At 50.8% G+C, this 27,538-nt stretch overlaps 2 protein-coding genes across 3 annotated transcripts in view; both read left to right on the plus strand.

Moving 5' to 3' along the window:
* The first annotated feature begins 722 nt into the window (after positions 1 to 722).
* The window catches only part of TXNRD1 (thioredoxin reductase 1), a 56,255-nt gene continuing 29,439 nt past the window's right edge, over positions 723 to 27,538 (plus strand). Inside the window, exons 1-7 of one of the 2 annotated variants that reach the window (XM_056114450.1) lie at positions 723 to 833; positions 2,471 to 2,586; positions 20,815 to 20,934; positions 22,449 to 22,521; positions 24,506 to 24,625; positions 25,660 to 25,802; positions 27,171 to 27,286. In XM_056114450.1, coding sequence (XP_055970425.1) covers positions 20,848 to 20,934; positions 22,449 to 22,521; positions 24,506 to 24,625; positions 25,660 to 25,802; positions 27,171 to 27,286 — 539 coding nt within the window. In that variant the 5' untranslated portion in view covers positions 723 to 833; positions 2,471 to 2,586; positions 20,815 to 20,847. The remainder of the gene's footprint in view (positions 834 to 2,470; positions 2,587 to 20,814; positions 20,935 to 22,448; positions 22,522 to 24,505; positions 24,626 to 25,659; positions 25,803 to 27,170; positions 27,287 to 27,538) is intronic. The other variant, XM_056114455.1, reaches the window with a different exon arrangement.
* EID3 (EP300 interacting inhibitor of differentiation 3) lies at positions 12,843 to 14,019 on the plus strand (the record flags this gene model as incomplete). The annotated part of the gene is made up of 1 exon (XM_056119561.1): positions 12,843 to 14,019. A coding segment is annotated over one exon (1,158 nt), but the record flags the coding sequence as incomplete, so codon positions are not given.

Raw genomic sequence — 27,538 nt, forward strand, 5'->3', positions numbered from 1 at the left:
GTAAGAGCGGGCTCCCTGGGGCGCTCTGGGAAGGTCCGGTTCCCTGGGGCCGCTAGGCCCGGCTGCAGTTAAACACTCCCCGTTTGCCTTAAAACCCTGAGGACGCACTGAGACCTGCGCGGACGGGCGAGGGAGGACGAGACGGGGAAGCTGTGTGCAGGGACAATTTGTCACTGCTTTCCAGGCTGAGTCAGGCCGGCTAGGAAGTTTCGGAACCAAAGCGCATCACTTCCTTTAGGGAATTGCCCGACGGACCCATTCATTACCCCCTTCCTGAGAGCAGCGGCTCCACTACTGGGGCGGAGTGGGGGAAGGGGGTGGGGGGGGCGCCCAGCTTTTTGCAGTGGTACCCCCACCAGGAGAGTACCAGAAGCTCAGGCCCCGCCCTGCACTGGTTACATCAGAATGTCCAAGTCTGGGAGCCGGGCAACGGGGTCGGGACCTTCAAACCCTCTCTGGGGGCGGCCCAGTCCGGCCGGTTCCAGAGTCCCACCCTGCCTGGGGGGTGGCAGAGCCCAGCCCGATTCGCTGAAAGCACACGCCCCGGGGGTTCCGCTCCCTGACCTTCCAGAGCTTCGGCCGGGGTGGACCCTGGGCTGGGGGTTGGGGGACGTCCAGCCGGCGAGGAGCGCGCGCGCCCAGCCCGAGCCGGGCCGCACGCGGCAGGCAGGTTTTTTTGCTTTGTCATCCTGACTCTGGCGGGGCGCCCGCCCGCCCTGGCCAAGGCGTGGCCTGTCGGTAGCCTGTGCTTAGGGAGGCGACGGCCGGGCCACACTCAGTGTGCGGCGGCCCGGCGCGGGGACAGAGCTGACGTCCGAGCGCCCGGCGTGCACGTAAGCCCGGGCCGGCGCCTCCCGGGAGCGCGCGGATGGGTGGGTGGGGGGTGGGGAGAGCTGCTCAGGCCCCGCCGGGGATGCTTGGACCTGGGAGACGTTTGCACGGCGGGCCAGGGAGGTTGCTTGGACCCGCTCCTTGCACCCACCCCCCCCACCCCCCACGGTTGTCAGTCCCGGCGCTGCGCGCGGTGGGGGAACGCGGGCTGCTCTGCTTCCTCGCTCTCCTTTGTGGAGACGGTGCAGGATCGGAGAACATGGGCTCCGGGGCGTCTCAGGATCCCCGAGGCTTGGCAGTGTAGACTGGAAGCTGCCCAAAGCGCTGACAGATCCATAACCGCGCTGGAAGGGCTCCCCGCACTTGCAGGGTGCCCTGCTAGGAACGTGCCCACCATCGCATCTTAAGAGATCCGGGAGAGGTGGGCCAATGCTGTGTGCCTCCATTTTTTTTCTTTTTTAATATTAAAAACCGGCGAGGGCGGGGAAACCGAGGCCCCCGAAACACGTGACTTGCTCCAGGGCTCCAAAGGGGAATGTTGCAGCCCGGGAAAGCCGGACCCCGTGTCTCTCCCTGTGCTGCCGGCCAGTGGAGGCTCGTGGGGTGCAAGTGTGCACCGCGCACGCTTGCCACGACTGGAACCCCGGCCCTGCTTTTTTTTTTTTTTTTTGAGTTCTGCAGCGAGAGCTGCTCGAACGTGGGCGAGGCTCTCGGGAGGCTCCCGGGCCTCAGTTTCCCCGTCTGTGACAGGACCCCGCGAGCAGCGGCCCCAGGAGGGTCGTTGTGAACACCTGATGTCAGTCGGCGCGGGCCGTGGCACGCGTCTGGGCAGCTGTCATCCGGCGCTAGCGTGCTGTAGTGGGGGCAGTGGGTATGGTTGGGGGTATCGGGAACGGGCCAGCTGTCGGTGTAACTGGAGTCTCTTTAAATTCTGACTCACTGGCGCTCTCCTCCGAGGGCGCCCGTTGGTTACACCCGAGCTAAGTCAAGTCGGGTGTTGCTAGGTCGCCTGGAGGTTTCTAGGGGCCCAGTGCCCCAAGTGAGCTGAGCAATTTTTTCCCCCCTCTTTTTCTTTTTCTTTTGCCTGGTGCCTTTAGAGTTCAAAGAAAGCGAAGTTGGATGGGGGCAGTTCTCCCCCGACCGTGGGCTGGCTGGGCGGAGGATGGACGGGGCGGGGAGGCTGCGCCGCCGGGGGAGCCGAGCGCGCGCGGTGCCTTCCGGGCAGCCTTTGGGAAGCGGCTGCGGCGCGCGGCGTGGGGGGCGAGTCGGGTTGGAAACGGAGCGGGCCGCGCGCAGCGCCTTGACCAGCGGGGCGTCCCGGGTCCCCGGCGCTGCGGGGTGCGCGCGGGGTCCGCGCTAAGGTGCGCGCGGGGGCGGGCCAGGGTGCGCGCGGGGACCGTTCCGGGGCGCGCGCGGGGACCGCGGTAGTGCGGGTGCGCGCGGAGGCCGCGCTGGGGTGCGCGCGCAGGCCGCGCTGGGGTGCGCGCGGGTCCCGTCCGGGGTGCGCGCGGAGCCCGCGGCCGGGCCGGGGGCGCGCGGGGAGGCGCGGTTGGGTGGCCGAGGCCCCGCCCCCCGGCGCGCACTTCCCGCCGCCCGCGCCGGCGCTGACCCGCGGCCCCGTGTTGCTTTTGTGCCGCAGAAGACGCGCGCGCGCGCGGCCTCGAGGGAGCCTCCGGGCACTGACCGCCCGCGACCGACGTGCCGGTGCTGGTGGTGACACGGAGGCCCGTCGGCGGCCACCGCCCGATCGTGCAGGTAGGTAGGTGCGGGGCCGGCGGCCTTCGGAGGGCCCGCGCCCCTCCGAACGGAACCCGCCGCTCCAACGCGGGTCCTGGCCAGGGCCCCCCCACTCCATCTCCCCAACCCGAAGACGGGCGCTTTGGAGATGGGGCCCGCCTTGGGGAAGCACTTGCCGAAACCTTTTCGTCGACAAGTACGTTTTGGGGTTTATTATTATTTTAAAGCATTTTTGTCTTCCTGTTTCCTCCCCCTCCTCCACTTAGCCTTTTCATTAAAAAAAAAAAATGTTAGCAGTGAAAATTGCCCAAAGAGAAGTTGATGAGGGAAGTGTTTTTTAAAACAGAGATCGGGAAATGCCCGTCTTCATCAGACCTTAGCAACTGTTTTTGATGACTCTGGGAGGGCGCCGGGGAGAAGGCGACCTAGAGGGAGTTGATTTCCTCTTTAAGGGGCCGCTCTCCCGGCCCAGAGTTAATTAAGGCCGAGGCGTGGGGGACCCGGAGAAAGGAATCGCCCCACCGGCTGCCCGGGGTCCTCCCGCTGGATCCTTGCAGGACTGGGCAGCTGCTGCCTTTGGTGCTTGGAGGCTGGGAGCCTGCAGGAGAGGCTGCGTGGAGACTTGCTTAGGTGTGAGTCCCATCACCTGCCCACTTCCACTTCAAGTTTTGGAGGGGAGAAGGGTGTCTCTTTCTTTTAATTTATAATCCTTAAGACACATAATTCCCACTCAAACCTTCTTGAAGGTAAGCCCCAAGGTCTCAGTTCAATGTAAAAATAAATTTAGACTTTGAGGAGGGATAGGAGTAGTTGGTATTTTTATTTATTTACTCCCTTTTCAAAGAGTCTTGGTTTTTCTTTTTTGAAGAATGGGTATAGGAAGTGGGGACTAGACTTCAAGGACAAATAGCAAATTAGTAGGTAATAATGAAAGGAAATGAAACGGCCGGTTTCAAATGCTTTGTTACTCATAGCTTTAGTTAGCAAGTGAAACAAGACCGATCCGTAAATAATGCCCGCTGCCTGATCTGTTTTCTCTGCTTGCCATAAATTTCCCCTTGAAAAGTTATGTAGGTATATGGTCAAATTCTGCTGTTGGCCATGGTTTTAACTATCAAACGGAATTAAGTAGAATGACTCTTTGTAAACATTAACCCACTTTATTAGTATGATGCGATAACTTGAACTTCATGTGACTGGTGTTAATTTCAGACAAGTACAGTGTCATGAGTGAAAAGCATACCATTTCAAACTGAAAATCATTTACCACACCTCTCTTTCTGGGGCTGGGGCACAACTGGCTGTGCTCAGAGTTCATTATTGGCAGAACTCAGGGCTGTAAGGGGTACCAGGGATCGAACCTGGGTTGGCCGCAGGCAAAGCAATCACTAGACCCGCCGAACTATCACTCTGGCCCTCATAGCACACCTCTTTTAGGTAAAGTTACTACTTTTTAAGTGTCATTTTAGTTTTTAATTGAGTATTAAACATTGGGAAAAAAAAGAAACATGTTAAGGACTCTTGGTTTGAAATATTCGTGAATTTCCAGCCAGTTGTTGCCACCTTTTGGGGCTAAAGTTGGAGAGAGAGAGGGAGGGAGGGGGAGAGAAAGAGAGAGAGAGAGAGAGAGAGAGAGAGAGAGAGAAGTTTGGGTCTAATCTTGAGTTCTGAAAATCCTTGTATGTGTGTATGGTGTCAAGGTTCTATTTAGGGGGCCATAAGTGGAACCCAGGTTGAAGGTTGAAGGGTCAAGGACCTTAAGTAACCCCTGTAATATCTTTCTAACCCATTTCTGAAAAATGTTTAAGGAAATGTTGGGCTTGAATGACAAAAGACATTTATCAGAGAAGAGTGTTCTTTTTTTTTTTTTTTGTGCTATAATCCTGAAATTGGTACCTTTAAAGAAACAGGATTCCATCCTTTGTAAGCGCAGGATGAGCACTGAAGAGGGAGTTCTTTGAGTTCCTGCTCATCCTCTCTTCATTTTGTTTCTCCCTTGCTCCCTGTTTCCCTTCCCAACGCAACACCTTTGACCCAACTCGACCCCTTGTTCCATAGAGCACAAGGGGGTTCGGCAGGAGTCTCTGGAAGTTCCCGAGAGAAGTTTAGCAGACCCCCTTCTTAAGCTGATGGCTTTGAAGTCTTCTAGTTCAGGGCCAGGAAGATGGCTCAGAGGGTTGGAACTTTGAGACTACCTGAGGCGCCTTGTGTAAAAACTTAAAAGGCAGAGCTCAGCTTCCACGGGGGCTAATGAGGTGGTGAAAGCCTAGACATGAGTGTTTAACAAGCACTGAGCACTCCAGGGGATTTTGCGGCTGGCCGTGGTGCACTGCAGGGTTTTTTAAGGGAACTTTATTTGGGCCTTTGTCCGTGGGCCTCGCCCTTGTCTGCGCGATGGGGTCAGGAGGAAGGGGCTTGTTCCTCCTAAAGGTGCTTTGGGGGACCTTGTGATTAGGATTGAACTCGGCCTCATTCATACACATGAGGAAAGTGCTTTGTGGCTGTGCTATATCCCTGGCCTCCCCTCAGATCATTCTCACGAATATCAAATTGGAGACTTAACGCCTAAGGTGGTTTGGTCCAGATCCACGTCTAAGTTATCAGAATTGGGAAAAGCAAAGCAACTGATACTTGTTTGTTTATGTTTTCGGCCATACCTGGTGATGGCTCAGGACTTACTCCTGGCAGACTCTGGTGACCATTCAGAGTACTGGGGATCAGACCTGGGTGGGTCACGTGTAAGGCACACACCCTATCCACTGTGCCACCATTGCTCGCTGCAGCCCTAAAGAATTAATCTCTGCTACCTAGAAGACAGAGGTTGGAAGTTTGCGGCTCGTAACAGTTTCTGCTTAGATGCACGGGACAGGAGCTGTCTGTGGCCAGCACTTTATTTATCCACATGTAATTTCATAAATGTTTGGTCTTAACTTTGGGAGCAATGTCAGTGGTGCTTGGGCCTGCCAGGGACCCCCAGGGACAAGCCCAGCAGTGCCCAAGGGCCGTGCAGCTCTGGGCATAGACAAGACTTTGGAAATTGACGGCAGTGGTCTCAGGTGTTGGACTAAAACTGGCAACAGGGGACTTCAATTTATTTATTTTTTTGGGAAGGGGTTTGGGGTTACACTCTGGTGCTCAGGGCTTACTCCTGGCTGGTTTGGGGAGAAAATTTGGAGTGCTGGGGGATTGAACCCAGCCCTGCTGTGTGCATGGCAAGTGCCTTACCCGCTGTACTACGGCTCCGGCCCCTTGGATCATTTTTCCAGGCCCCGAGAGGAGAGTGACAGATGCCGCGTGCTGTATGGACCGACCTCCAGGTAGGCTGGCAGAGGCAGCTGCCGCCTGGATGTGATGGTGACCGGGCAGGCTTGGCGTCCTGAGCTCCACTTGGGGAACGATGGACGCGGAAACAAAGCTGAACTTTTGAATTCTCTGAAGTCAGGCTCTGCACCAAATAGACACGAGGAGATGTGGGCTAATTTCATATCGTTCCTTCCCTCCTTCTTCTTGCTCCCGACCCCGGCTGGCACAGGAAGCTGCATTCCCACGCACTTCCCCCGGACAGTCCCTGCTAAGGAGGTGGGTGGTGTTGGCTGCTTTGGGCCTAGCTAAGGCCCTGGAAACTGCTCTGAGGGTGAGGGAAGGGAACAGGCTCTGGGACTTCTGTGGAAGATCCTAAGAACTCACAAGGCCTAAAAAGAGGAAGTGTTGGGCTGGGGCAATAGCACAGCGGGTAGGGCGTTTGTCTTGCACGCGGCTGACCCAGGTTCGATTCCCAGCCTCCCATATGGTCCCCTGAACACCGACAGGAGTGATTCCTGAGTGCAGAGCCAGGAGTAACCCCTGTGCATTGCCGGGTGTGACCCCAAAAAGCAAAAAAAAAAAAGGGTGTGTTGTCGGGGGGTCTCATACACACATTTATGTGATGCAACTCAGGGAGTAAAATCTGGATTCAGTTTCACACCCACGGTAAATAAAGCCCATGCTGCCGCCTCGCGCTTCTACAAAGGATGAAAAACCCCCTGGATGCGGTGTCTGATGTTTTTGTGTGTTACTTTTTGGTCCATCCCCAGTGGTCCCCAAGGGCGATTCCCCATGTGTTGGTTGCCCAGAGGTTGCCGCCTGTGGTGCTGGGGGTGAGGGGGGACGGGGGAGCCTGGTGGTGGGAACCATGGGGTGCCAGGGACCAGACCCGGGCCTTGTCCGCGGAAAGCATGTGCGCTAGGCCTTTGTGCTCTCTCCCAGACCCCTGGGTTGGCACAGTGCTCCCTCCTCTGCTCATGCCCCTCGTCTGTCTTTCCTGTCTGCCCAGGAGCAGGCCTGGCTGCTGCTCACACATGAGCCTCTCACCTTTCGCCCAGACTTCTCAGGTCCTCACTTGCCAACCTCCCTTTCCCCTCCAGCAGCCAGGCAGGGAACTGCCTGCCCCTCCTGAGTTATCAGTTGCTGTAAATAACCCTCTCCCCATCTGCCTGCCTATTAGCAGAGGCCCTGGGTCTGCCTCAGGAGAAAGTGCACTTTCCTGCCTTTTGTTCCCTGGGGTCTAGCTCCAACCTGCTTTTCTGGTTATTTCCTGCTCTGCTTCCATACCTACCAAAGCCTGGTGGGAATACGGTTATAACCCCTAACCCCGGTGCTCTAAGTTTCTCCCTCTGTACCCCCCTTCTGTCACTTACTGGCCTCTCTCAACTGCCTCACTGAATTGCCAGTTTTTTTTGGGGGGGGGGCAGGTCATCCCCCAAGTATTCAAGGACTTACTCCTGGCTTTGGGCTCGGGGATGACTCCTGGAGGGCTCTGGGGACCATATGGGGTGCCAGGGGTGCACATGGTGGACCATGTGCAAGGCTAGCGCCCTGCCCACTGGATTGCCCGCCTGACTGACCTGCTCACTGTCCCCACGGCTCTCCTGCAAGAGGGGAGTCTGCTAACGGGGTCACTTCTTTTGGCCTTCGTATCAAAAACAGTTGTTTTTCCTCTCCCATGCCGGGGATAGAATCCATGCAAGGTGGGCTCTACAATTGAGCTGCACCCCAGCGTGGTGTTTGTATCGACGATCCCAGGCATATGGGTAGATAGCAGCAAATCACTCTCAGATGGTAGCAGTCATCAGTCGTTTCCTAAATGCCGTGCTCTAGCCTCTGTGTGCTGTAATACTCCAGGAGGGGGTGGATGGGATGGTTCAATGTGAAGAGAAGCTGGAGAGGCGAAGAGTTTGCAGAACCTGCCCAGACAGACAGACAGCTCAGCTCGTTTGGTGGCAAGAGCCAGGAGTAGAATCCAGACAGGTCTGGAAAGTTCACTCGGGTGGCATTGTGGGCTAGTGCTTAGAGGCTGAGCCCACACAGGATGCAGTGTTGCCAGCAGAGCGCTGGAATGGGAGGCTGGCAGGCGTTCATTCGTGAGATGCTTGCTGAAGGGAACTGCATTCCTCCGGGCCTACGACACTGCGAGTTCCTTTAGGATGATGATGGGTCGGCTTGAGTGCCTTCCTGGGTGTTTAACCCCCAGCGTGCACTCATGCAGTCTCTGATGAGGGGTCAGAGAGATGGCTCAGCCAGCCGAGCACATGTTTTGCATGCAGGAGGCCTGAGTTTGGAGCTCAGCACTGGGAGTCATGCGTGGGTGCCGCCAGGTGTGGTCCAGAGACACAAACAGGAAAAGGGAAAATCTTTGTTGAGTGGATAACTCCAGAGAGCCAGTGAGGATTCCCTTGAGCTCCTCTGGTGTCTGACGTGGTAAGGGTGGGCTGTCCTCCAAGAATCAGCCCTCACTTGTTGGGGAGAGAGTCTAGAAAATCTTGGAAAGCAGGTGAGAATTTTGAAGAGCTGAGTGTGAGCGCAGGGCTGGCCCCCTGCAGCGTCATGGGCGTGTGAGCAGGTCGGTGGAGGGAAAAGTCACATTATGTCTATTGAGCAGATGTGTTCTCAACATCGGATGTAAAGCCTCGGCCCTCTGTTACTTCTAACTGATTTTAGGGCCTTGTGGATCATTTGAAGACACTGGGCAATGCATTTTTTTTTTTTTAACGTGTGATTTTCTGCCATTAGTTACAGCCATGCTGTTTGGCAGCCAGTGGAGTTGAGCTCAGGTTCCAGAGCTGGGTACCTTCAAGGCTGCCTCCTTTCAAAGCTATGCACCCAGTGCTTTTCTAGTTTTGGAGTTTTGAAGAGCTGATTCCCCAGGGGTCCCAGCCCAGAGAGTTGATCTGTTGACCTTTGCTCTTAGTAACTGGAAGTTTCTGTTCTCATCTCTCTGCCTTGTTTTATGGTTTGTTTTGGTTTTTCACTTTTTTTCTTTCGTTCTTTCGTTCTGTCTTTCGTTCTTTCCTTCTTTCTTTCCTCCCCATTCTTTCTTCATCTTTTTTTTTTTTTTTGATTGGTGGGGAATGGCCACAACCCAGTTGTGTGCAGGGCTTACTTTGGTCTCTGTACTCAGGGTGGACTCGGAGACCATATGAGATGCTACATCTTGAACCCAGGTTAGGTGTGCCTTATCTGCTACACTGTCTCTCTGGTTCTCTACCTGTTTGTTAGTTTATGTTAGTATCTGCCTTGCTGATAGCCACGTTTCCCAAACAGCGAATATACACAAACATAGCCCAAAGGAGACCAAGATGAAAGAGGAGCTGTTCCTGAAACATCCTGCTAGCCTTCCTTAGGAATTAAGCTTGGGTCTTTATCTCATCGCTCCACATCTGGATTACATAGGTGCACTGCTGGGCTGAGGCTTTGAGGACAGTGCCCGCCAAAGAAAAAATTGAAGCTATGTAGGGAAGGGGGTAATCGTGGGTGGGGGGTCTGGCAGGCTTGAGGCTCTTACTTGACTGGTTCTCGGCTGTGGCACTGTGTCTTAGACATTTATTAGAGATGAATCCTCCAACAAAAGCCCGCGAGTGGGCCAGAGGGAAGGTCCAGCAGGCAGGGTGCTTCCCTGGCATGCAGGTGATGGTACTGCATATGGTTCTCCAGAACTGTCGCGTGTAAGCCCTGAGCATTGCCTAAGGTGTCCCCCAAGCTTAGAAACTCTAAATAAAACATAGAACTCACTAGAAAAGACAACGGACCTTCAGCGAGGTCTTTTGGTTATTGAGCTCCATGTGTGGGGTTGGCGTTCAGCTTGCCCCATTGATCATGTGGTGCTGGGCCCTCAACCCAGGCCTCTGACCTGCAAAGCAAGTGCCCTGATGCTTTGAGATATCTCCTGGGCATGAAATCTCTTTATATTGGCCACTTGGCCTTGTATGCATCCGACTTTGGGTTCATCCCCTACACTGCCAAGGAGGGACTCCAAGCACTGCTGAGTTGACCCTCCCCACGCCAAGTAAAGACCCTAAGAAATATTCACTGTCACTGTCCTCCCGTTGTTCATCAATTTGCTCGAGTGGGCCCAGTAACGTCTCCATTTTGAGACTCTTTGTTACTGTGTTTGGCATATTGAAGACGTCACGAGTAGCTTGCCAGGCTTTGCCGCGCAGGTGAGATACTCTCGGTAGCTTGTCGGGCTCTCCGAGAGGGGTGGAGGAATCGAACCCGGCTTGGCCAGGCTGGCTGTGCGCAAGGCAAATGCCTTACTGCTGTGCTATCGCTCCAGCCCGAGAAATATTCAATTCTTTAAAAATGGTTAAGAAAAAAAAATTAGACAAGCATTTAAAAACACTTAGCAACAGCTGCACCTTCTAGAAGGCAGACTTCACCACTGTCTGATTTTCTGGAGAGATCCAAGTTGCCTGGTACTAGATAGAAGGAAATTCATTCAGCTCTGAGAAGTCCTGGCTTAATAATATGCCGCTTGTCTTGATGGGTTGTTGCTCAGAGCAGGTTGTGTAGGCAGTTATCGCCTGAGAAATCCTTGTAAATGGTATTATTAATACTTTATAAGTAGGTTGAAAGAATTTCTTTTTCTAAAGCATTTTAAAATTTGTAGATGAAAGACTGTACAGATGAAGTTGGTGTCGGCCTCTTTCCCCTCCACAAGGAGAAAATACTCTCCTTAAGGTGGGAAGGCTTAAACTACCCCTTGGTTCTCTGTTACAAACTGCTTGTATTGAGATTAAAGTGGGTGTCAGAAACTCCCAAGAGTACAGCAAAAAAAAAAAAAAAACCTGGAATTTTGGACTTGCAATGAATCGTTTTTAATCTTGACTCAAACAGATATAAGTATTAGTTCGTTGTTGACCAGACTTGGGAAAAATATGGTCCTGTGACTGGAGCAATAGTACAGTGGGTAGAGTGCTTGCCTTGCACTCAGCTGACCCGGGTGCCATCCCTGGCACCTCTCTGGCCCCCCAAACCCTCCAGGACTGACTCCCAAGTGCAGAGCCAGGAGTAAGCCCTGAGCACCACCCGGTGTGGCGCCCAGAAACCGAAAAAGAGAAAATACGATCCCTTGTTAATGGGTCCCAACTATGTTCTTCTCTATTTTATTTCAGAGAAGAGATCAGCCTAATTTGAAAAGGAGTCTTTTATTTTTAACATATAGGATTTGTTATTCTACCGGTCTAAATTAGTCTTAGGTGCATATTCAAAACATTCTTATGAAAATTATGCTTGCAAAATCTGAGCCAAGTTCTTGCTTTAAAACAGCCCTCCCTCCCCCCCCCAAAAAACAAAACAGCTGAAGAGATAGTAGGGGTGGATAAGGCTGCCTTACATGCAGCCAACCCTGAATTGATCCCCAGCATCACATACGGTTCCTGAGCACTGTTAGACGTGACTCCTGAGCCGGGAGTAACTGTGACTCAGTAAGCCCTCTGTAATAAAATGAGAAATACTGGGGGCCTGAGTGATGGTATAGTGGGTAAGATGCTTGCCTTGTATCTGCCTTTCTGGTATTTGACAGCTTCCCTCCCCCCCCCCCCCCCATACCATATGGTCCTCAGAGCCAGCCAGGAATGATACCTGAGTGCCTGAGTAAGAACCACAGGATGTGGCCCAATGAAGTAAAAAACCCAAATAGCAAAGCAGAGTCTGATAGCAGGGAATCACAAAATATGCTTAAGTAACCATAATGCATGGTGTTTTCGGGGGAAAAAAATTTTGGTGTAGGTTTTGCTATTAATCCATTTATAAGAAACTTTTTGCCAATGGGGAGGGATGGGTCTCTCTGGGTTTCTCTCCCCTGCCAATGTCAAGAAAACGGAACCGCCCTGGATCCTTAGGAAAGCCTAATTTGCACCTGGTGCCTCGATAAACATTGGCCCGTGTATTGTTGGGTGTGTGTCCTTGGCTCCGGCTTTTGATCTCTGGGGGTGTGGCCGTGCACCTTGTTGCTTTTAAAAACAGGAAAACTTCCCATTAGGAGAATTGGCCCTTGGGGGTTCCAATCCGTGTCCCCGGCGAACTCGCAGGTGATTGTGACATTGTTAGCACGCCCCCCACCCCCGCTTTCCAATAATAACCAGCCTGCATTTTACAAATCGATTTTTTCCCCTGTAGTGTGCAGACTGCCAGTCCGGCAACTCTGGAGCCTTCCCCATCCTGTGCCGGTGCAGAGTTAGGAGAGGATCTGGCGTTTGCGGGGGTGGCAGTGGAGGGGGAGGGAAGGGGCTTCTGGCCCATTTTAATTTTCTTAACGATGAGTCCCCCCAACCCCCCTTCCCTCCCTTTGCAAGTAACACGTGGCAACCACGCAGTGGGGCGTTTCTGCATTCCCGGCTCCCCCCCCCCGACCCCCAACGCCTTGGGCCTTTTACGGGATAATCTCGCCCGATTGCCTTCCGCCAACGGAAACAAACGCGGACTCTTGGCAAGACCACCACCTGGAGGGAGTCTCGCAGTGTTGGTTGCTGCCCTCCCCCCAGCTACATTCCTCGCGCTGCGGGGCGGCGACCCGGGGAGGGAGGCGGAAGTAACTGCGGGCGGGAGCCATTGCTGAGCGCGGCGGCCGCCTGTGCCTCCCTGCGCGTGCCCGCGGGCGCGCGGGTGCGCGCGAGCGGCCGAAGGTCGGCGGGGCGGGGCAGGGCAGGGCGGAGCCTGCCGGTCGTCTAGGGGCGGGGCCTGCCGCCGGGGGGGCGGGACCGCGGCGCGGCGCCCAGTGCGCATGGGCGGGCGTCCTCCTCGAGCCCCGCGCTCGTCGTCGTCTCGGTTTCCGCTGCAGGAGGGAGGGGACACGGCCGACCGCTGGCCGCTGACCGCTGGCCGCTGGCCACCGCACGGGCGCCGCCGACATGTCTGAGGAAGAAAGCGATTTCCAGGCGGCAGCGGCAGCGGCAGGGCCCCGGCCAGGTGTGGCACTCTCGAGGAAGCTGCTGGGGGCTGGGGAGGTGGTGGTGGTGGACGACGACGACGACGACGATGACCACGACAACGACGACGACGACGACGACGACGAGCCCATGAAGGTGGAGATGGCCGTGGGTGCCGACGACGACATTAGCTCGAACGAGCCGAGCTTGGCGGTGGCGGCGGCGGCGGCCTTGGCCCCGCTGGCGCCGCTGGACCCGCTGCTGCTGGGCGCCGTGGACCAGGAGAAGTGCCGCAGCATCCGCAAGCAGTACCGGCGCCTCATGCACGTGGTGCAGGAGAGCCGCGACGACATCGTGCACACGTCCAGCGACACGCTGTCGGAGGCGCTCGAGGAGGCCAACGTGCTGTTCGACGAGGTGAGCCGCACGCAGGAGGCGGCGCTGGACGCGCAGTTCCTCGTGCTGGCCTCGGACCTGGGCAAGGAGAAGGCGCGGCAGCTCAACGCCGACATGAGCTTCTTCAACCAGGTGGCCTTCTGCGACTACCTGCGGCTCTTCGTGGGCCTCAGCTGGCTGGAGCGTGGCGGCGGCGGCGGCGGCGACGAGCCCCAGCAGCAGCGACGGCGGCGGCGGCGCCTGGATGACCGCGTGGCCCGCACCTTCTGGGCCCTGCTGCAGCGCGAGGCCGCCTCGTGGCTCCGGCACGCCGAGCCCTTCCGCTTCGTCTTCGGCGCCTTCCAGCCCGAGCGGCCGGCCGTGGCCTTGGCCTCGGCCTGGCCCCGCGCCCGCTCCCACGCCTCGCCGCACGCCGCCCGGAAGGCCCGCCGCCCGTCGGACGAGGTCCGGGCCATGCCCACCAAGCTGCGGCGCCTGGACCTGTACGCCCACCACGAGGCGACGGAGAAGGAGGTGGAGAGGATCCTGGGGCTGCTGCAGACCTACTTCCGCAAGGACCCCGACACGCCCGTGTCCTACTTCGAGTTCGTCGTCGACCCCAAGTCCTTCTCGCGCACGGTGGAGAACATCTTCTACGTCTCCTTCATCATCCGCGACGGCTTCGCCCGCCTCCGGCTGGACCAGGACCGCCTGCCCATCCTGGAGCCCATCAGCCTCAGCCGGCAGGGCGAGGACTGCGACTTCGGGTACCACGGCCGGAAGCAGGGCATCATCTCGCTGAGCTTGCAGGACTGGAAGAATATCGTGGCGACCTTCGAGATTTCAGAGGCCATGATCACCAACTCCTGCTAGGCCCGGGCTTCTGGTCTGTAGCGGGGTGCGGGCCCCGGCCACGCCTTAGGGGAATCTCCAGACGGAAGAGTCAAGATTCAGAGCCAAGCACTTAGCCTGTATCCCCTCTTGTAAGGCGAAACAGTATTTCCTAAGGACTGTTAGAAATGCTTTCATTTGCACACTGTGATTTTTCTTTTCTCTCTTTTTTTTTTTAAATTTTCTAAGATGGTCATGGTCATATATTTAAACAAACCAACTGGCATGTCTGGGGAAAATGTTTGCAGTGTCTTTTTGAGACTGGAGTAATAAAAATCCGTTCTGCAGTTCATAAATGTATTTGGTCATTGGGGGAGAAAAATCGCTTGTAATCTGGGATACTGCTCTGACGTAGGGAATCCAGTCCCTCTCTCGGCTGTCCCGCTTTTGGGGTTCTTCACTAGACCGAGGGAGAAGTGGGTTAGAACAGGTGGAAGAAATGCTGCTCAAAGGGCCTTGAATATGCACGGTTAATGCACCTGTTAAGATAGATGCCTGATCGGTCGCAGGAGGACTCTGGTTCATGGGTGGGTAATAATATAGGACCTTCCTTGATTATGGCCAGCAAAAGTACTAATAGGTGGTGCAGATGCCAGGTGCTGAAAGAGGAATTGGTCAGAGGCAGGAAAGGCATTCTCCTATGTAAGTAAGTCTGTGAAGATCAAATACGTGGAAATTAGGGCACCAGGGAGCCTCAAGATCTATTTGCATGTTAAAACTTTGGCCAAAACTTGCCTCCTGTGTCTTCCTGTGGAAGGTATATTTTGTCAGGTAACTGCAACACATGATCTCCAAATGTGTAGTCACTGTTTTGCCTAGTTTCTTCCCAGGCCGCTGGTTTTCCTTTCTACTAGTACAGCATGTCCTTCAAAGCTCGTAGAGCTTGTCCTTTTTCATTTTGTAACAGCCTCAGATATCCCCAGTTTAAATTTGTATTTCTTAATAGAACTTGAAATCTGGGAACTGCCCTGTATTAGATGGAACATGATGAACCTGCACACTGAGATGGCGGCGCTTCAGGGGCTGGGCTTTGAAATCTGGCAGGGAGCAGATTTGCTCGAATGGTTAAAGTCAATGTTAAATGTTACTTTTGCCTCAAAAAATTTTCGGTGCCTGATAGTTGTAATCCTAGGTAATTAGCGGGCAGACTGCCAACCTGGTTTTTCACTGTGGAAGGTACAGTAGCAAGTGTTTCCACTTTCTTGAGCAGGAAGGTGGTTTGTCCTCAGGCTAATTGATAATTTCATCTCAGCCCATCTATCAATACTGACTCAGTCTTTCTCTAGATTAGCTGGCAAATACTTTTCTAAAAGGACGGGTAGTAAATAGGTTAAGTGTTACAGGCCATGCTACTTCCTATGGCACTGTTTTGGTTCAAAAATGACAACTACCTTGGTACTATCGAAACAAATGAGCCAGGGCTGTTTTCTAATAATTGTCATGTATCTTGAAGTACATTGTTATTAAATCTATCATTAAAAATGGTAAGAATCATTCTGTTAAAAAGAAAAAAGGACAAAAAGGGCCTCCTGAGTTTCCCCCTCATAACTTGCAAACTCCTATGGTGGACGTGCTTTGTAGATGTATGTGAGAAAGCCCTGTGAGCCTCTTGGTACATATCTACAAAGCAGCCCATGCAAAGATGTTCTTTTTTTTGGCGGGGTGGGGGGAGGGGGGGCGGGGGGTGTCACACCCGGCGATGCTCAGGAGTTACTCCAGGCTCTGCACTCAGGAATCACTTCTGGCCGGTGCTCAGGGGACCATATGGGATGCTGGGAATCTTAACACGGGTCGGCCGCATGCAAAGCAAACACTCTACCCGCTGTGCTGTCACTCCAGCCCTGCAAAGATGTTCTTGATCACGTACATGCCCGCTTGACACTTGTGATGCAGAGATGTGTGAGAAGGTTCCTTCTTTGCAGAGCTGCTGGGACTGGGAAATGGAGCCCAGATTGTGTCAGGCACAGGCTCCAGCTAGACTGAAGGACGAGGGGCTCCATCGGAAGAGCCAGGACTCATTCCCCACAGCAGGTGCTGTTGGAATTGTTAGGAAAAAGGAGGCTGTGACGCGGGAACTTTAGGGGGAGAGAGAGAGGTATTGTATTGGAGTCTTTGGGTGTTGGTCAGAGAACCCCCTAACCCTTTAATAAGGATTGCTTTAGTCTTGAGTTCATATACCAGAGTACTAGCAGAGAATTGGCAGGGAAGAAGGCATTTCAGGTGGGGGTGCTGCCCAGGAGTTAGAGCATGGGAAATGCCCATTAAGCTCTCCAGTGCTGTGACCTTGGCCAGATTCTCTTCTTAGGAATGGGGAAAGTAAGCCTACTTAAGAGACTCTTATGACTAGTCACTGTGCTGATGGAAATGATCTTAAACTTAGTAATTTGGGAGTGTAGGACTTCAGTTCACAAAATAAAAGAACAAGACTCCTAAGGATGAGGGCATCATGTTAGACCTCGAAGGATGAGGTGATCATGAAGTCTCTTAGCCTCCAAAGTGGTAGAACAGTGTTTTATTTAATGTGATGCTGGCCCTGCAGCGTGTGTTAGAGCCACGGCCAGGTGTTTTGGGCCAGCAGCGGTGGTGTGTGCTGTAATCCACCAATCAGTGTAAATCGAGGCCAGTGTGATGCCAGTACTTTTAAGAATAACAGTAAGGCAAAACTATTACGAACCTCTGCCCAAAGACTAGGAATAATGTTAGAGGGTGGGGAAGAGCTATCTTTGTGACTTATTCTAATCTTAATTTTTTTTTTTTGGTTTTTCGAATCACTCTCAGCTGTACTCAGGGTTTACTCCTGACTCTGCTCAGAGATCACTCCTGGTGGACTTGGGGGACCAAATGGGGTCCTGAGGATCAAACCCAGGTCTGCTTGCATACAAAGCAAGTGTTGCCACCTTCTGTACTATACCTCTGATTCCTATTCGAATTCAAAATTTTTTTAATTGTTTGATTTTGAGGTCTTCCAAGTGGTGCTCTAAGACTACTCCTGACTGTGTGTTCAGGGTACCTTGCTGTGCCACAGACTGAACCAGGATTGGCCAAGGAAAGGCAAGAGCATAATCCCCAGTAGTCACACTAATTTCATTTTTGAATTTTGGGCCATGTGTGGCTGATTACTGTTTAGCTCCTGGCTCTGTGCTCAGGGATCACTCCTGGCAGGCTCTGGGGACCATATGGGGTGCTGGGTAATAAATCTGGGTCGACCACATGCACGGCAAGAGCTCTACCTGTTGTGCCATCACTTCGGCCCTGCAACAGTAGTTTTCTTACAGTGAACTCTGGGGAATGACGTTGTTGTGAAAGGTAGATGAAAGCGATGTAGAAATGTTTGTAAGCTGCAGACAAGGAAGGGTGTATGTGTGAGTGTATGTACGTGCATGCGTGTACACATACATGTACCTGGCTTCCATAATGCTAAGGCAATACTTGCTTTTCCACACATCATTCATTCTGCCAGGAGTTTTCCAGAGGGCCCCTGAGAGATGTTGCAACAGGTGGAACAAGAAAGAGGTGCACTCTCTTTTATTAAGACTGAGAATTACAGAGATGGAAAACAGTGCCCCTCTCCACACTAAAAGACTTCATTTAACAATGTTTAGAAACCATTATATAAATATTGTAAGCCGTTATAAAGTAAAAGAATTTGGAAGAAATCTTTTAAAAAGGAACTCTAGAATTTTTGATTTCTAAATACTTTTTCTGGATTGTTCTTCAATCTTCTCCCTTGAATACTTCGCTCCTCTGCTGCCTGCTTTTCTTGCCTTTTTCCTCTCTGATGAAGCCTCGGTTCTCTCTTGAACACACACTTCTCCCTTTCTCCTCATGTCTTTTAAGTAAGTTTCAATAAAATCTATCTTGTTTCCAAAAAACCACAACCACCCCATTTTTCCTGTTTTACTGATAGGCAAGTCCTACGTAAATATAAACATAATAAGAGTGTAAAGAAGTCCCGAGAGCCATTTACGGGGAACTGAAGGATAGAGATTTTAGTTTTAAATTTAAATAGGTTGCATTAAGCTGGTCTTTATTATATACACCGTTAGCCTGTTCTCAGAGCTTTCTTTGTCCTTGTCAGGTTGATCTTTCATTTCAAACTGGAACCATAATAAAAACCCAGACCTGCAACAGAATTGCAGTAGAGAGTAGATTTTAAACATCGGGCTAGGGAGTATGCCACTTTGCGGCCTGACAACACATTTTCTTTTGTTCTAGCCGGGGGGAGACGGGTCTAAGAGCAGACCGTTTCCATGCAGACAGAGATACTTTCCCGGCACTGTGAAGGACACAAAGATAGAATGAGGTTGAGATTCAGTGCTTCAGTTCTTTTTCTTGAAGGGCTTCTGCTGCTTTTAGGAACTCTCTCCAACTAGCAGGTTAGCCCTCGGCTCCTAGAAGCCGGCTGAGGAGGAGTAGCGCTGTTCCTGCAGCCGCGTTGGTGCTCTGAGCGTAACGGACTTGTTGCCCGATTGTTTCCCCCACAGTGCCTGACACTGGAGGAGGAACTGCCGCCGTCATGCCAGTGGATGAATACTGGCTGTGCTTACCCGCCTCTCATGTCAGACCTTTTGTGCAGATGGTCAGGGTGACGTGGTCCTTCCCTCACTGTTGCTGGTTCCCGGTGGCTCACCCTTCTGTCTCTGAGCCATGCTATGTGCCTGCCGTGCCGCCCCGGGGCAGCCCCAGTGCCGACCTTCCTCGTCCGCCTTCCTCCACCGTCCCCCTCGGCACACCCCAAGCACCCCATTCTTCTGCTGGTCCCCCACGTCCACCCCTGGCGTGCGATTGTAGTCAGGAGAAAATTGTGCAGACTGGCATGGTAAGTGTGGGGCTCTTGGACGGTGTTTAAAAGCTTTTCATTGTGCCAGTTAGCGTTTCCACGCGTGATTTCACGCGAGCACAGCTTTTAATAGAAGATAACGAAAGGTACGTTACCCAGTGTTCCCGACCGCTATGCAAGGGAATGCATGTGTAATAAAAACTTAAGAGGAATAACGCTTTAAAAATAATGAAGCATCACTAACACCCAAGAGTGGCTGAGATTAGTACCAGGAGGTTTGCTCCATGGCTTGGAGGCTAGCCACACATGCTAGGGGAAAAGGGAACTCAGATAGAGAAGAGAGCACCAAATAAAGGGTGTTGGGAGGATATTCCCAGGATGGGAGAAGCATGCTGAAAGTAGACTATAGACCAAACATGATTGCCATTCAGTGCCTCTCTTGCAAACCACAGCACCCAAAAGGAGAGAGAGAACAAAAGGGAATGCCCTGCCATAGGGGTGGGGTGGGATGGGGTGGGGGTGGGGGGTGGGAGGGATACTGGGATCAGTGGTGGTGGAGAATGGGCACTGGTGGAGGGATGGGTACTCGATCATTGTATAACTGAAACCCAAGCACAAAAATTTGTAAGTCTACAACTGTGCCTCATGGTGTTTCACTAATAAACATTAAAAATAAAATAAAATTAAAAAAATGAAGCATCTAACACTTTCATTATAAGTAAATGCCAAGGGCATGAAAACTAAATACTAAATATATTGCAGGAGGATTTGTGCACAGGTAACTAAAGAAATGAACTTTTAATAGTCATCCTGACTTAAAAGGCCTTGCCCTGGCTGTCGCTTTCACATTCAACTTTTCAGACAGGTTTATGTCAGTGATTTTTGGTCTTAATTTGCTGTGTCAGCTGAACGGTGTGGGAAAAATCTTAAATGATCTGTTAATGTGTTGACATTGCTCTACACCAGTGTCCTATTTTAATGAGACCTTGGCTGACTGCTTATTTCAGTCTTGACTAGACCATAGTGAGCGCTGATTTTTCGGGAGGGTCACGAAGACTGCTGATGGAGTGTGCATCTGAATATGGTCCCCTTCCCTAAGGACCCAGGACGGGGTGGCCAGCACTGCTTTGGCACTTTGCAGCTCCGGGGTCAAGCTCAGCGCCTCACCCGTGCCCTGAGTGCCTACTGAGTGACTTGGCCATCATCTGAGACCTTTCTCACTGCGGATCTCAAATAGGGCTATTAGGGTCTCCTCAGCCCGTGTGGGCAGCACCCGTGGTACCTTAGGGCTCTGTGCATGGAGGCAAGCCCCCTGAGCCATCTTCCCTGTGCGTCTTCCCAGGCATCACTTTGGCAAGACTACTGTGACCGCCTCAGCATGTGCGATGGCACCGGGGTTTGAACTCTGTGCCTTGTATGCCTGCCAGGAAGATGTTTTAAACCCATGAGCCTTCTTCAGGCTGATTAAAAGGCCGACTGGGAAAATGCAAGGACAAAGTGTTGGCAGTGGACGTCACTCGGGCCTAAGTTGATTTTGTGGAGGTGTCAGTTGCTGCTGCTGTAGATTGACAATAGCTGTCAGTAGATTCCCACGAAGATCACTAGAAGGAGCGATGCCATTTGTGTATCTGTGGCAAGGAACTCTTCCTTTGATGACTCCTTTTGTTTCCTTTTAAAAAGATTCTCTGGGCTGGAACAACAGTACAGCAAGTAGGATGCTTGTCTTGCACGCGGCTGACCCCACTTCTATCCCTAACACCCCGTATAGTCCCTGAGCATCTCCCCTCCCCCCATGAGTGATTCCCGTGTGCAGAGCCAGGAGTAAGCCTCGAGCACAAAAACAAACAAAAATAGATTTTTTTCACGCGTGGTATATCTGCACACCAGAGTCACAAATGTCAACGCCGTTGTCAGACACATTCTCTGACAGCATTTTTCAGAAAAGGTTTCTCTCAGAACTTTCCAGCCTGCTTTTGAAGTTAAATTATGTTCCCTTTTATTGATTGTCTTCTTCAGGGGCATCAAGACAGCGTCCTTCAAAAGCCGACCATGAATGGCTCTGACAACCATCCCAAGTCCTACGACTATGACCTCATCATCATCGGCGGGGGCTCGGGAGGACTGGCAGCTGCCAAGGTAAGACTTCTCCGCGCAGTCTGGGCTCTGGCGGGCGGGCGTCACTGTCCCAGAGGAGCCCGAGGTTCTCTGGGATTTGATTGAGCCTCTTGTGATGTTTGGCACATTAATATGGGCAGGTCAGGTTAAGGGAACACTTTACAGTCATGATACTAGGCCTGGTATGTAGGACACATTTCATTTATGTGTCATAAAATTTGGTTGACTCTTCAAGGGTAATACGGGTGTTGTATGAGAATGGTGTGAATTTAGTATATTACTTATAAATTATGTGGTTTTTTAATGGTGGCTTTTTCTATTCATACCCTTCCTCACCAGTTGAAAGACGGACAGCAAATGGATTTCTTTTGGGTGGGGGGCGAGGGGAGGTTGCAGGTGGGGAGGTCAGCACACCCAGCAATGCTTAGGGCTTACTTACTCTTGGCTCTTGTGTTCAGGGTCATTCCTGGCTCTGTACTCGGGACACATGGGGTGCTAGGTATTGAGCGCAAGTCAGGCATGTAGCAAGACAAGTGCTTTACCCAGTGTACTATCTTTCCAGCCCTGCAACTAAGTTCATTTAAAAATTGTTTATGGGTCCAGAAGAATGATTATAAAGGGCTTTGTGGTCAAATGGCATGCCTAGCCGAACAGCACTCCATGGCCCCCTGAAGATCCCTAGGAGAGGGCCAAAGCGATAGTACAGTAGGTAGGGCGTTTGCCTTGCACGAGGCTCACCCGAGTCTTTGAACGATAGACTCAGTCCTCGACAGACTCAGTCCAATGAAATAACTTTCTGAGACCTGATTATTAATCCGAAAAGTTTATTTTTTGAGAAAGAAAGGGGTACTCTGCATTGTGAACTTGTGACTTGTTATCACTTCCTGAAGATAAACTTAGAAACCCTGTCAATAAGCATCAGCTTTTCTGTTGTCTTTCATATGACAATTTTACGATACCTGACAGTGTCAGGAGAAAGATTTCTTCTTGGAAATGGTGTTTGGGAATGGAATTAGCAAAAAGTACATTAAAAACAGCTCCACAGGCTGGAGCATGTGCTTTGCATGCAGGAAGTTGGAATTCAGTCCCCAGAACTGCTTTGGTCATCTGAGTGCCACCCGGAATGATCCCTGAAACACCTTTCATTGTGACCCAGACCGTACAGGACATAGGTTGAATCTAGGGTTGTAGACTATCAGTAAATATATTTTATTAGTCAGTTACTACTGGCTTAGAATTGGTCATATGTCTTCCAGATTGCATCATTTATTACAGTTTGGAATTATATAGGAGAATTTTAAGGTCTCCAGCTGATGAGCCTTGCAAGTTTTATAACTAGAATCTGTTATTTTCAGGCTGCTATTAGGACGGTCACTTAGTTTTTGTCTTGACTTGTACCAGTGAAATCCCCAGGTACTAGAAACTGGCTATACTTTAAGGCGTTATAACCTTGATAAGAATGGGGACTTGAGCAACCCTCTGTTGGTCTGATCACGTTAACATTCACAGCTCATTTTAATACTTCTATTTTCCAGGAGGCAGCCAAATATGACAAGAAGGTAATGGTTCTGGATTTTGTCACTCCAACCCCTCTTGGAACTAGATGGGGTAAGCATCTAACGAGTAGAAATAATTACCATTGTTGTCCTTGTGGGGACCATTCTCTTTGGTGCTCAGGGGCCTGACGCTGGGGCCTTGCCTATGCCGGGCGTGTGCTCTGCATCCCTGGCCCCAGAGGAGCAGCTCTAACGGTGCAAGGTAGATAAAGAGTCCTCTTGTCTGGCATGGGCAATGGCAGCTGAAAAGAGTTGCACAAGGTTAGGTTGGCACAGAATACAAATGTCAGGTAATAACGGAATTTTCTAGACAAAGAGGAGGAGCCGGATCTAACCAAAGCATTGTGGGAAGCCCTGGAGGAAGGGAAGGACAGGACACATAGGTGTCAAGATGACTTTGGCCCTGGAATTGAGACAAAAACAGGATGCCCGGCTAACTAAGAAAAGATGTTTTTGCACAGCTCATCCCATTCAGCCGAGACTTACTTGGTGTCAGTTTTGTGTCAGGCATGTTTGTGGGCTGGCCCTGTCCTCGCTGGCCTGTGGAGTGACGCTCGCTACTGTTCTTGGGGGGGGGGGGCGGGGGGCGGGGGGGGCGGGGGCGGGCTGGTGTTTCCTCTGGCGTCCACTGCGATCTCACATTCCTGCTCTAGCCTTTTTGATCTTTTCCTCATCCACTGAGTATTTTTATTTTAATGGAGATAGGCTATCATCGTATTTTTTCTTTTCTTCTTTTTTTTTTAAGTAGATGATTTATAAAGTTACTGATAATTGAAGTTTTAGGCCTGTAAGCCTGTAATATTTTTAAACACCAATCCCACCACCAGTTCCCATTTTCCATCCCTCCCCTACGTCAATCCCCATTTGTGTGCGCCTGACAGGCACATTATGGAGTTTCAGTGGTTGCAGCTTAGATCTCCTATTTTCATAGTTGTTATGTCTGTTTTTTTAGATATAGAACTCTTCTGCACACCCATGTCACCAGTATAAGTGATGCCTGCTTACCCATTACTTCCCATTTTCTTCTTCCCCCCTTTGATTTCTTCCTTGTCTGTCCTTCTTTCTAAATACTGGGGTCAAGGCTCATCTAAATACCCCTTTGCTACAGTAGGTTTCTTCATTCACTCTTCTATAGACCACAGATAAGTGAGGTCAACCTGTGGTTTTCTGCTTCTGGCTTACTTCACTCTACAAGAAACCTTCCAGTTCCAGCCATGTGGCAGCAAAGTGCATGATTTCATTGTTCCTTGCAGAGTATTCCATTGCGCATATATACTGCATCTTCATAAGCCGGTCACCTGCCATTGGACGCCTAGGTTGATTCCATATCTTAGCTATTGTACTCAGTGCAGCAGTGAATAATGGTATCACCATGTTCTCTAAGCTTAAAACAAAAGGAATATAAAACCTTTCCATTTCCTGGCATGAATTCTCTTACGTGAACTGTAGAAAACTGTGGATTATCCTAAAGGGGCCTGGGGAGATAACTGAACGGGCTGAGCATATGCTTTGCATGCAGGAAGCCGGGGTTCAACCCCTGGCACTGCATGGTCCCCTGAGCACACTGGGAGTGACCCTCAACCCCAGCACCACAGGATTTGGCCTCCAGACAAAAAAAAAAAAGTATTTGTGCCAGATTGTCTATGTAGTTCCAGATCCACTGCAAAACAGACCAGGCCAGCTTTATTAACCAGCCCTTTGTCAGCTCTGCTCGTAGATTGAGCAGCAGGTGTGAGACGGAGCACAGAGTCAAATGCCAAAACCAGGCGTCTTTATCAGCCATCAATTCCGAATCTTCGACGGATGCGGAATTTGTGGTGTTTTGTTTTAGGAAGGTGTCACTGTGTTTGAGTACCTCAGACTCTCTACTCTTAGAAATGTCAGTGAGATTTACACACAGTTAGATACAATAGTGTAAACGTGAACATCCACACACTTGCCCCCACGAAGTGAATTTGAGTGTTTCTCACAGCAGTCGCTGCTGACGCGTTTCTTTGGAAGGTGGGCCTTGAGCTAGTTCCTCCCTGTTGCTGCAGGTCTCGGCGGAACATGTGTGAACGTGGGCTGCATCCCCAAGAAGCTCATGCATCAGGCTGCTTTGCTGGGCCAAGCCGTGCGCGACTCTCGCAACTACGGCTGGGATATTCAGGAGACAGGTATGGGGGACAGCTGATCTGCTCTGGGCGCCTGTGGGGTTTGGGCTGCAGTCCTGAATGCACCATCCATCTTCATGGAGTCAGCGAAGGACCCTGCAAGTGATTTTATTATTATTATTTTTTTATGGTTAAAATCAATGTCGTTATCCTGGGTCAGAGAGGTACTTAACTATTATGGGGACCATCTTTCTGTAACAGAGCTAAAGTTTTTTTCCAGTCAGTTCTCCTGTGGTGTTTCACAAGGAAGCACAAATGACATTTGCTTTCTCTAGAAACTGCATTAAAATCTCTTCCAAGAAGTCTTTTGTGAACTGATGTTTTGGGAATGGGTCAGCTATTGTGGGAGGTAATGGTTAGTTTTTGTTGGATTTAAAAAACACAATTAGGATACCCTAGAAACTTTGAAGAGGGACTTGTTGGCTTTAAAGGCATTAAGTACACGAGGTTGGAGAGATAGTACAGTGGGTAGGGTGTTTGCCTTGCTCTCTACCGACCGAGGTTCAATGTTCAGTGTCCGTATAATCCCCTGAGCACATTCAGGAGTAGTTCTTGAGTGCCCAGCCAGGAGTAACCTCCGAGCACCACCGGATGTGTCCCAGAAACCAAAAAACAAAATTATGTTGAGCTAAATTTGCCAGTGGGACCTTGGTTTGTCAGTCTTTGGTCCTTTATATAAACCCAAGCCTGGCTACAATATCCTTGGCCTGACCCAAAAATTCATTCATCACTCCCCCACTCCCATCCCACTCCTGCAGTCAGTATTCACAATCCCAAAGTAAAGTTCTCCTTTCTAGCCGAGGAAAAGAAAGTTTGTGTATAATTATTGTAGTCTTCGAGCTCACCAGGAAACCTAGCATTATGGAATAGATGGGGGTGAATTTTTGAGAACGAAAAGTTGTTTAAATGAAGCACTTGCCCTTTTAGACTACAACTCCCCATTCTTTGACTTCAAGCTGTACAGTTTCTGAGCAGAATGCTCTGCCAGGCAGTTGAAATGCTAAATTCTTGTTTTTGGTCTTGTTTTTCTCGTGCAGTTAAACATGACTGGGAAAAAATGACAGAAGCTGTGCAGAATCACATTGGCTCACTCAACTGGGGCTACCGAGTGGCTCTGCGGGAGCGCAAGGTCACCTATGAGAACGCGTATGGCCAGTTTGTTGGTCCTCACACCATCAAGGTACTCGTGGCACAGCCTAGGGAGACGGGTTTGCTTTGCTCTTAAAGCTGGCTGGGTGGGTCCGTAGAGATAGCTCAGAGGGTTGGATCCATTGCACCTCATCGTCTCCTAGTACTGCTAGGTGCATGTGGCCTCCAAACAACACAACTAAGGAAAGCAAAACCAGAATGGCACACGTTAAAAAGTCTGTGAATGCCTCAGTTTGGCAGGGATGTAGTGAGAAAGGAACCCTCACCCACTCGTGGTGGGAATGTCATCTCGTTCAACCTCTGTGGAAAGCAACTCTGAAAAATTGGAATAGAATTCCCGTATGGCCCAGCAAAACCACTTCTTGGCATCTATCCCCCCCAAACACAAAAACATTGCTTTGAAGGGATATAAGCACACCTATGTTCATCACTGCATTTAGTACACTAACCAGGATATGGAAATAACTCAAATGCCCAACTATGGATGAATGGATCAAGAAGTTGTAGTGTGTTGTTTTTTAGAGCAGCACAGTATTCCATTTTGTATGGAATACTGTGCTGCTCTAAAAAAGAACAGAATCCTGCAATTTGACGCAACATGGATGGAGCTTGAGGATAATCCTGAGTGAAGCCGGAAGGAAAGGGATAGACACAGAATGATCTCTCTAATATGTGTGCCTTAAAGATACATAGCAAAGTAGCAACAGAAGTTCAAAGGCTTTACAATGAGAGAACTGATCCACACAACTGAGTTGTGGGTGGGGGAGGTGAAAGGGAGAGGGACATTCGGGTCCTTGAGGGAGGGAGGTGGGTACACCAGCGATGAGTATGGTGTTGGAATTATGTGCATAGGAAACCATCCTTAACAGTCCTGTAACTTGGGCTTATACTTATACTTATACTATAGGTTGGGCATTTGCCTTGCGCATGGCCAACCTGGATTTTGATCTCTATCATCCCATGTCATCCACCCAACAGTGCTTGGAGTAATTTCTGAGTAAAGAGCCAGGAGTAACCCCTGAATATCACCAGGTGTGGTCCGAAAACTAAACCAAAAAACCCACAACTATAAATCTCAGAGCCTCAATAAAAAAAAAAATAATTTTTTAAATTTCGAGTGGAATGAGAAATTGTTTATCCTAATGGAAATCATAACCACTGTGACCGCCGCCATTTCCTTGTTTCATTTCTTTGGGGGACTTTCTCCCATGCCACGTGGCAGCACTGGATTTGAGGCTCCACTCATTCCTGGCACGGACCCTGAGCAAGTCCTTTGCTTCAGAGTCTTGGTTACAGCCTTGCTGCGTGTACCTGACGAGTAAATTGTTGGACACTGTGGTGAATAGCCTTCTAAACTCTAAAGGATAGTTCTTTTATGGATTTATTGGTTCCTTTGCAGGCAAGAAATAACAAAGGCCAAGAAAAAACGTATACAGCGGAGAGATTTCTCATTGCCACTGGTGAAAGGCCACGGTATTTGGGAATCCCTGGTGACAGAGAATACTGCATCAGCAGGTAAGAAAGATGATTGCCGCAGGGAAAGAAAAAAATCCATGGTGGACTTGTGCTTTTGCTTATTTCTTCAAACCTATTTTAACCTCTTCCATGGAACTTCAGATTTTTTTTTTTTAAGCTGTGAAGAGAGCAGATTGGGAAGAAGAAAAACTGTTTTACCCAAGAGAACATTAAAATTTAAAAATAATGGGGGGCTGTGTAAACACAAAAAGAGGGCAGCAGTGGTCTATCTCCCGCTGCCTGTGTTCGGTA

The sequence above is a fragment of the Sorex fumeus genome, unplaced genomic scaffold, assembly GCF_029834395.1.
Source record: "Sorex fumeus unplaced genomic scaffold, SorFum_2.1 ptg000003l, whole genome shotgun sequence".
In the NCBI taxonomy this organism is placed as follows: Eukaryota; Metazoa; Chordata; class Mammalia; order Eulipotyphla; family Soricidae; genus Sorex; species Sorex fumeus.